Raw genomic sequence first — 10,281 nt, forward strand, 5'->3', positions numbered from 1 at the left:
TTGGGTTCTTTTGAGTGTATGATGATATTTGATGCCTTACTACATGATGCATCGTATTTATGGAAGAAAAGAAAAAATTATTTTTTCTATATACTTTAAAAAATAATTAGATAAAATTTTACAAACAAATTTATATGTAAACTAATTAATTTATATATTTAAGTGTTTTTTTCCTTTTTAATAAGAGTATTTTTTTCTCTAAAAAAATTAAAATAATATAGCAGTTAAAATTAGTGCAGTTTACAATTTAGTTAATAGTTTAATATAGTTTATATTATAGTTTAATACAATTTATAACTCAGTTAGTAGTTCAGTTCAATTTATATTATAATTTAGTACAATTTACAATTTAGTTAGTAATTCAGTTCAGTTTATATCATAGTTTAGTTCAGTACAATTTAATTCAGTTTGATGAAATAGAAAACATTTCAGTTAAGTTTATCTGAACTATTTTACAGTTCAGTTTAAACAAATTAATTTTTAGTTGATCAGTGTAATTTTTAACAGTACATTACAAATATTTCCTGTTTCTGATCACATAATGAAAAACTTGCATTCCTCGAATTTAAAGCACCAATTATGTAAAATTGATTGATTTTTCATAATGAATTAAACTCGAATCTAAAGTTGATTTTGAGTTAAAATAATTTTAGAAAAATGAACTTTGAATTAGATAAAAAAAAATGACATTAACTTTTGTCGGTAATTTTAGAAACAAAATCATCTAAATATAGATATTATCCGTCTAAAACTAATTTAATAATAATTAAGCATACATTTTCTGATAATTAATTTAATTAAATTTAGTTTATCATATTTAATATTGACAGCTATATTTAATACGTATAAAAAATTAATATTTATAATGATCTTGAAGCGAGCATGAAAAAATGAATTCAATAGGTGTATCATGAACTATAAGCTTGAAAATGAACCTGTAATTTGTTTTAGTAACTTCTAAATATAAAGTTTAGTATTAAGAAAATCAATTCAAGCAAAACACTATTACTTACTGTTCCTCTTCGATGATAAACGACGTCGTTTTCATTTGTCGCAGGCAAAATTATCCTTTACGAAACTCGCCTGAATTTCTATTTTTTCCCGTTTCCAATTGACCGTTTTCCAAATTTTCAACTCTCCTTGCGCCTCCGTCCGCCGGAGAGATCAATGCCAATCCACTAAACCCCCAAACCCATCACCGCAATGCGAGTCTCGTCCCCCTCCGCGGCAACGCCGTCGCCCCATGGCGACGACCACCGCATCTCCAACCTCGGCAGCCGCGACGCCGAGTCCCTGTTCCGCACCAAGCCAATTGCTGAGATCCGGAAGACTGAGGCGGCGACGCGGAGGCAGATCGAGGACAAGAAAGAGGAGCTCAGGCAACTGGTCGGCAATAGGTACCGCGACCTGATCGACTCCGCCGACTCCATCGTCCGCATGAAGGCCTCCTGCAACGGCATCTCCAGCAACATCACCGCCGTGCACGGTCGCATCCGCTCCCTCTCCCTCTCCCAGTCCCAGTCCCAAGCCAAGCTCCATTCCCAGTCCCGTGCCTGGACCTACGGCGCCGCGTGCCGCGTTAAGTACCTCGCCGACACGCCCGAGAACATCTGGGGCTGCCTCGATGAAGGGATGTTTCTGGAGGCCGCGTCGCGCTATGTGCGTGCCAAAAACGTGCACCATCACTTGTTCGTCGATTCTGATGACCAGAAGAAGAAGTTCCTCTCCAATTTCGCCATGCTCCAACACCAGTGGCAGATCGTTGAGAGCTTCAGGGCGCAGATCTCCCAGCGCAGCCGCGATCGGTTGCTCGATCGCGGCCTCGCCATTGCCGCTTACTCCGACGCACTTGCCGCTGTCGCCGTCATTGACGAGCTCGAGCCTAAGCAGGTATTTAGTTTCTTCGCATTGAATTCTGGGTTTGTGCCTAGATTTGTGGTTGTGAACTGTGGAGTGATTAGTCGACTAAAGAAAGATTTGTATGGACTTAATTAGTTTAAAGATTTGGATGGTTGCTGGATTCGATTTAAACTGATTTTTTTTTTTTTTTTTTTTTTTTTTGTAAAACAGGTATTAGGATTGTTTTTGGAATCGAGGAAGTCGTGGATATTGCAAGTTTTGGGGAATGCTGGTCCTGGTGATGCTTCCTCCTTGGTGGTTTCGGTATTGTGCGATGTGTTGGGTATAATTCAGGTTACTGTGGGTCAGGTGGGTGAGTTGTTTTTGCAGGTTTTGAATGATATGCCCCTTTTTTACAAAGTCATACTGGGATCTCCTCCGGCATCTCAGTTGTTTGGTGGGATTCCCAATCCTGACGAGGAAGTTAGGCTCTGGAAGTCATTCAGAGATAGACTGGAATCGATCATGGTGATGCTTGATAAGCGTTACATTGCTGATACCTGTTTTGCTTGGTTGAGAGAGTGCGTGAGCAAGATAAGTGGAAGAAATTTGATTGATGTCATTGGCAGTGGCCAGGATTTGGCTTCTGCTGAGAAATCAATAAGGGAGACGATGGAAAGCAAGCAAGTTCTTCAGGGGAGTCTAGAATGGCTGAAGAGTGTTTTTGGCTCGGAGATTGAGTTGCCTTGGAGTAGGATTCGGGAACTTGTTTTGGAAGATGATTCAGATCTTTGGGATGAGATATTTGAGTCTGCTTTTCTTGGCAGGATGAAAGCAATTATTGACTTGAGATTTAGGGAACTAACTGGTGCTGTTGACGTGGTAAACTCAATTTCTGCTGTAGGTGAGTTGTTTACCAAGCTGGATGATGTTCAGGTGTACTTGAGCAGACCTTCTACGGCTGGTGGTGTTTGGTTTCTAGAATCGAATGCCAGAAAAACTGGAGTTGCTTCTGGGTTTAAAGTTCATCCTGAAGAGAGTGAATTTCACTCTTGTCTTAATGCTTACTTTGGTCCTGAAGTCAGTCGAATCAGGGATGCAGTTGATGTTTCTTGTCAAAGCATCCTTGAGGATCTTTTAAGTTTCATAGAATCTCCAAAGGCATCTCAAAGACTGAAGGATCTGGCACCATACCTGCAAAGTAAATGTTATGAATGTGTATCTTCAATATTGATGACACTGAAAAAAGAGCTTGATAGTTTATATGCCCCAGCAGGAAATAGTGAATCGCCAAGCGCTGTTACTGTTGAAAAGTCTCTTTTTATTGGACGAATATTGTTTTCATTCCAAAATCATTCTAAACATATACCCCTGATACTTGGTTCTCCCAGATATTGGGCTGGTGGAAGTGCATCTGCAGTTGCAAAATTACCGTCTCTGGTGAAACAATCTCGATTTGGATCTGATTCTACTATCTGTGATAGTCCAGGGAAACAAGCAAGTCTTGGCTCTAAAAGACAAAATTCATTTTCCATATCTGCTTTGCTTGGGGTGAGAGAAGGTGCAAGCCCTGAATTGGAAGAATTGAATAAGACTATAGGAGACCTTAGCATTAGAGCTTACAATTTGTGGATATTATGGCTCTCAGATGAACTTTGTGCCACTGTATCTCGGGATCTTAAACAAGATGATGCTTTATCTTTGAGTACACCCTGGAGGGTAAGTGATAGTCATCTCTCCCTTGATGTGTTTTTCATTTTGTTTGTACGTGATGGCTTAATCTTGTTTTTCTTTTTCGTAAGATTATGATTTGTCGATATCATTTGTGAACGTTTAGTTTTTTATGAACCTTTATGTCAAACTATAATAGTTATTTATTCCTTCTGAAGACCCCTGTTTTTAAAAAGTTTGTTAGGTGTGAAGAAATGGAGAAGAAAAACATGACAATGAGGATAAGAAATTCTTTACGGATATAGAGTAAAATGAAAACAGAGAATAGAGGAAGTCAGCCAGTTTAAGCTCCTCGTTCTATTTGTATGTACATCACCAGCAGGGAAAACCACTTAACAAATTGATATTGGACAAAATCTTGATCCGTTCCTGAGAATTTGTAGCATAGCTTATCACGTGATTATAGTCTGACATGATAAATTGTCTAACAAAACACAGCATTATGAACTTTTACTCTGCAACTGTTGTATTAACGAATCTTGTGGGTATTGGTGATATACCTAATAAAAAGTTGTGGCCCTTAAATATAAAATCAGATTAACGTCTGCTTGCCTTCTTGAAAGGATAATGGGTGTCATCAAGCTCACATTGTCTTGTTCTGATGTTGTTATTTCGTAGTGGGACCTTGTGTTGGGCCAAGTTATAGCTTTTCATCTTCGATTACTTTTGCTTTTTTGGACAGGGATGGGAGGATATCATTATCAAGCAAGATCAATCTGAGGAGAACCAATCGGAGATGAAAATTTCTCTTCCATCTATGCCTTCTCTGTACATCATCTCATTTCTCTTTAGAGCTTGTGATGAAGTTCATAGAGTTGGAGGGCATGTACTTGACAAGAAGATTTTGCATAAACTTGCATCAAGGCTACTGGAAAAGGTAGGTTTTGCTGTGGATGTTTTAGTCTGCTTGATCTTAATTTTTACCATCGTGACTTTCTCACTAATATGTTTCCTGTCTTTCCCCTTTGTTATTTATAGAAAATGAATTTTCATTTAAAATAAAAGAGAAATGATGGTATGGATAATGTATCCTCAAAGTAATATAGAACAGAAGACATTAGACAATAAGAAGTGAACTAAGAATGCATGAAGGAATCTCTCTGCAGTATTTCAATAGCATGTTAAGAATAAACTGAAGTTTAAATTAGTTGTATTAATTGTGGCTGCGTCCCATTTTCTGTGTCAGAGAGATTTGGAGCAGTTCTTATTCTCGGATTCATGCTGCTGAACTAAGTCATTATAACAAAATTATTTATAGTTATACTGGAGTTGTTCTCATGTCACTAGAATCTTACAGTAATGGAAAAAATAAGCATGCTATCTGCAAACACACCCCTACACCCTTGTAAAAAGTAATTGCAATCAAGTTATTGAGAACCTTAATGATTATTGGTTAGTGGCCAAAGGAGAATTCAAAAAGGGAGATTCTGTTTCAATCAGGTCCTTTAGAGCACAATTTGACGTGCTAAATACTTTTGATCTCATAATTTATCTTGGTATGTCTAGTGGTCTATGAGTATAGTTGAAATGGGGCACTTTTTACTGGTTTTGGTGCTAAATGGGATACGAAAGTTTCTGAAATCTAGAAGGCCAAAATTTTATCTGCATAGAATTGACGAGAGTGGATTTAAATGAGAGTGAATAGAAACACGGGCATGCAAGTAGACCCACCTTTTTTTCGTATTAACATAATGTTGTCTGCTGGCATTATATGCTTTTGCGAGGGAGCTACGTATAACTAAACACTAGTGTGTCTTTTGCACATGGGTTCTTATTCTTGGTGTAAACCAAATTTGAAAGTGTGTCCTGACAAAAAACTGAGAAGTTCCTATGAGTATACCTTGTGTGAATGAGCTGGTGCGTCTTGGTATTCAAAAGGGCTATAGAAGTTTCTGAAATCTAGAAGGTTAAATTTTTCTCTGTATACTAAATGAGAGAGTGCACGTCGCTTTCAATTATGCTCTTATTTTTTACATTGGCATAATATTGACAGCTGGCATTACATGCTTTTTGCAATGTAGCATCAGAAAAGCAAAAAAATAGTTTGGCCTTCGCAATGCATGGGTTAAGCCTTTTGAAAACGTATTTTTGATGAAAAACATTGAAAAATGTAAAATTACCATTAAATCATTAATTTCTTCTGCAGCATGTAGCCTAAATCTAATTATTGTTGTATCACTTCTTCATTATTAGTAAGAAGACTAATGTGTGTACACAACACACAAAATTCTTTATATTCCTTCTCGGTTTCTCTCTTCTTGACATGGTTCCGAAGCACTACCATCATCCATAACCTGTTTTATCACTAATTCTTTCAGCATTAACTTAATGAGACCGATCATTGATTTAGTTACGGTACCATCATCCGTGACCTGTTTTGTCACTAATTCTTTCAACATTATCTAAATAAAATAAGGCTGATCATTTATTTAGTCAGGGTACTGGATTAGTGATAGAAATAGTGTGTCAATGATAACTGCAGGAACTAGTATTGTACGTAAATATTACAATATTGAATTGTTAATATTATATTTAAAATGACTTGTAGCATAGTGGCTAAAGTATGCTTTACCAGCCCAAGGTTGTGAGTGTTTGATTTAAAATGCCAGTGTTTTTCGCATTTATATTGTAAAACTGATTCCATCAACATCTTAACACTGCCCAATAAGCTTACTACAGGTCTAATCAATTTTCCTCCGTTTTTTAAACAAAATCCATGTCTCAGTACCTTTGGGTGAAGCAGTACTGAGTTCTCATTCATTTCTTGAATTCAATATTTTCTTCCTTTCACAAAGCTCAACCATCTCATTTTTTGGGGTGAAGGAGCACCGGGCTCCAATTTATTTCTCGAATTCAGTGGATTATTTTTCTGGGCAAATGAATTAAGGAACCATCGATCCCTTCTTTACATAGTTTCGTTCTATTTCCTTTTCTCTACTTCTATATGTGTACTGCAACAACCTTCTTCAACCTTCAGCAAGTTCCCTTTCTGCAAACTGAGCAAGTTCTGTCTATTTCTTTCTAAAATCATTTTATAAAGGTATACGTCTCAGCCAGTTAGATGTGAGCTCCAGTCTAAGCCAGCCAAGTTATACCGTCCGTATCAAGTTGAGTGCATAACCTATCCATAGAGGTGCCCAGACTGGCCATATTACCAGTTTCCAATTCTAGTGATCACTCGAGTTAAGTTTTACAACGGCTTATAGTGCCTTGTTGTTTATATTTTACCGTGAACACAGGTACATAGCAAATATGACTCATACGAAAGTGTCATTGGGGACCCTCTCTTTCTGTAATCCAGCTTAATTAAAGTGCTGAAGGAACCCTATTTTATTTTGAGATCCCCAAGAAACAGATTGAGACTGAATTCGAGTTCCATTTTAATAATTTTGTTCTACTCAACTGTTTAATTTTTGCATTTAGTTTTCTAGGCAGTGAGTTATCAATTTATTGTGCAAAGGTCATTGTTGACGCACTCTTTCTGTAATCCAGCTTAATTAAAGTGTAAAAGGAACCCTATTTATTTTGAGATCCTTACTCCAGAGATTGAGACTGAATTCCAGTTCCTTTTTAATAGTTTTTTATATTCAATTGTTTAACATTTGCTTGTAATTTTCTAGGTTATCAAGTTATCATGCATTATTGTTCCAATGACTGTTCTGCTATTTTCTTGACGGCATGTACATCTACAATGTTTGTATCTTATTATACAGGTAATTGGAATCTTTGAGGAATTCCTCTCCACCGAAGAGAGTGGTGTTCACCAAGTTTCAGAAAAAGGAGTTTTACAGGTCTTGTTAGATGTCAAATTTGCTACTGATATTCTCTCTGGCGGTGATTTAAATGTGGTTGGGGTACCATCTAGTCAGCCAAAAGCAAAGATACCTGTCAGAAGGAAACAAGACCAAAGTTCTGCAACCTCTGCCATTAAAGAACGTTCAGATCAATTGTTAACTCGTCTATCTCAGAAGCTGGATCCCATAGACTGGCTTACGTAAGTATCCTATTCTTCTGATAAAGTTTTCCTTTCTTTGTTTTGGTATGTTGAAGGGACATGAGATGTGCAATCCATGAACAGATGCCTTATATAACGATTACATATGCAAGGAAGTTGCAAAGTTAGGTAAGTTTATAATTAGAAAATAGAATAATAGAGCACAAAAATTTCCAAAGGGTGCGAGTGAAATAGATTACTAAAAGAAATCTGGGATTTCAACGAGGCCGTAATTCATTTCAAGCAATAGCGTGGAATCTGAAAGTACATCTATTGCACATGCATGGTCCATTTTTTCAATCTGAAATTTGAAACATTTTTTCTTTCTTTCTTTTCTTTGCTGTAAACCCATGGTTAGAGAAAATCTGTAGATGCATTTCTCGCACAGGGTTAAATTGGTTGTGTAATGATTTGAAGAACTTATATTAATTTCTGCAATGTCGTCTGAAATCTTCTTTCTTTATCTTAAAGGTATGAACCATACCTCTGGGAGAATGAGAGACAATCATACCTACGACATGCTGTGCTCTTTGGTTTCTTCGTGCAACTTAACCGCATGTACACAGATACTGTTCAGAAATTGCCTACTAATTCAGAATCTAATATTCTGAGGTGTTCTACAGTTCCCCGGTTTAAATACCTCCCCATCAGGTTAGTCTGATCTTGTTTCATTTCTGCTTTGTCTATCATTTCATAATGCAAAGTTACGAACTGGTCTCCAATACCATCATTTTATTTATTTAATTTAAATTAGCTTGAAATGTAATGGTTTATTCACTGACTACTTTTGTGGGTGGTTTTTTGCTAACAAACCTATTGATGTACACTACGAAGCAAGTCATTAATGCTCTAAATGTCATATCGTATTTACAAACTTCTTGGTAAATTCAGTGCACCGGCATTGTCCTCTAGAGGGACAAAGAAGACATTTACTCCTTCGTCAAATGAAATCTCTTCAAGGAGCTCATGGAATTCAATAACAAATGGAGAACTTTCTCAGAAGATAAATTTGGATGACAGTTCAAGTCTGGGGGTGGCAGCACCATTACTGAAGTCTTTTATGCAGGTAAGCCCTTTTCAAATATCGGTACTACTTCTTGCCTTATTGCAGTTTAATTTTGTACATTTATTCTTTAATTAAGATATTATGAGATGTTGATCCATAACTCCATTCATCTACACATTATATTCATACACATCTATGACACTAATGCTGCAGTGAACTCCATCCATTTATGCAGCCACATAAATGTATTTTTAAAACAAGTTATTTTTATTCACTGTAGAGAACTGTTAAACGAAATTACAATACATAAGCTAAACGTGATGATATTTGGTCAGCTCTCCCGCGGTATTTGACATAATTAATGCCGAGTCGTTTCAAATTCTTAGACCGGATTAAACTTTATCCATTACTAGTACTATGTATTACTTTAGCCGGGAAAAGGTTATCCGCTCACTTATGATTGCTTGTTTTATTTGTGATGCAAATTCTTTATAATTGTAGCAGAATATTTTCTTGCTATGTTTGAGCATATAATATGGTATTGCTTAACCAAGTAGATTCCTAAATGCGTTGTTTACATATTAGCTGCATATATGCAAATTTTTGTGGTAACATTATCATATTAAATCTGCATTTATATACCGATACCCTCCATTCTTATATCTAAATTGTGATCTAGAATACGTTATTTGATTGCTTAGTTGTGTAGGTACTTGATACCGGTTTTTTCTTTTTTTTTTTTTCTAGGTTGGAAGCAGGTTCGGCGAGAGTACTTTTAAACTGGGATCCATACTAACTGATGGACAAGTTGGCATTTTTAAAGATAGATCTGCAGCTGCCATGTCCTCGTTTGGAGATATTTTACCTGCTCATGCAGCTGGACTTCTTTCATCTTTTACTGCTCCCAGATCAGATTCATGATGCCCCAAGCCAATGATTGAAATGCACCCTACTTGCTCCTTTCAAGGTCTCGTTTCCATAAAGTGTGATATATGATATAATCTTGAAACCTTCCTAGCCCTCCACCTTTATTCGTGACACCACTCTATTAGAGCAACTCTAGAATCATTTTTGGAAGCTCCATCTCCAAACATCCTAAACATCTGTGGAGCAAATGGATCAATAAACTATGGGGATGAAGATTCTTAATGTTGATTGCGCGGTTAACTTCATTTTATCATTTTGTCTTGGAAACGGTTGTGAATATAAATACCCAAATTTTAAGCATGACGAAACTTGACAAGCAAAATTAGACTAGATGGCAGATTCAAGTTCGCGTGTCATATAGCCCAGGGAAACTGAAATTCTTGATATTGTCAGAGTTGAGAGCTGCTATAATTCATGGCTACTGTATTGCGTGGTTCTACATTTTTGGTGTATGTCTATAGTTGCATAAATTCAATCAAATTATCTTGTTAGATTTATTTTAATGTTCTGATTACAATGTAACATTGTATTTCAAGACGCATATTCAATGAATTGAATTCTATAAATAAGCACTAGTTTATTTATTTTGTATTATTCATTTTGGTAAGTGTATCTAACTCGAAATACAGCTCAGCATCAACCAATATAATTGAACTTTTACAGTTGTTGAGTAAAACGAAATAAAATAGCAACTTAATAGACACATCACATGCGAATGTGAGCAATTCTTTTTCTATTTTCTGATAATCTAGCACTTCCTTTTTTAATTGGAATGGAGTTTTTC

At 36.3% G+C, this 10,281-nt stretch overlaps 1 protein-coding gene across 1 annotated transcript; it reads left to right on the forward strand.

Moving 5' to 3' along the window:
• Nucleotides 1-1,042: 1,042 nt before the first annotated feature.
• Nucleotides 1,043-10,081, forward strand: LOC106772033 (conserved oligomeric Golgi complex subunit 1). The gene is made up of 7 exons (XM_014658165.2): nt 1,043-1,890; nt 2,071-3,558; nt 4,253-4,447; nt 7,284-7,564; nt 8,036-8,215; nt 8,456-8,630; nt 9,318-10,081. Exons 1-7 carry the CDS (start codon nt 1,204-1,206, stop codon nt 9,489-9,491), a joined length of 3,180 nt encoding a protein of 1,059 aa, XP_014513651.1. The 5' UTR covers nt 1,043-1,203; the 3' UTR covers nt 9,492-10,081.
• Nucleotides 10,082-10,281: the final 200 nt, after the last annotated feature.

This window comes from Vigna radiata, chromosome 8, assembly GCF_000741045.1.
Source record: "Vigna radiata var. radiata cultivar VC1973A chromosome 8, Vradiata_ver6, whole genome shotgun sequence".
NCBI lineage: Eukaryota > Viridiplantae > Streptophyta > Magnoliopsida > Fabales > Fabaceae > Vigna > Vigna radiata.

Coding starts and splice junctions, on each gene's coding strand:
- LOC106772033 (XM_014658165.2), top strand. CDS start 1,204: ATGCGAGTCTCGTCCCCCTCCGCGGCAACGCCGTCGCCCCATGGCGAC. Junction 4,448..7,283: donor CATCAAGGCTACTGGAAAAG/GTAGGTTTTGCT, acceptor CTTATTATACAG/GTAATTGGAATCTTTGAGGA. Junction 7,565..8,035: donor GATCCCATAGACTGGCTTAC/GTAAGTATCCTA, acceptor TTTATCTTAAAG/GTATGAACCATACCTCTGGG.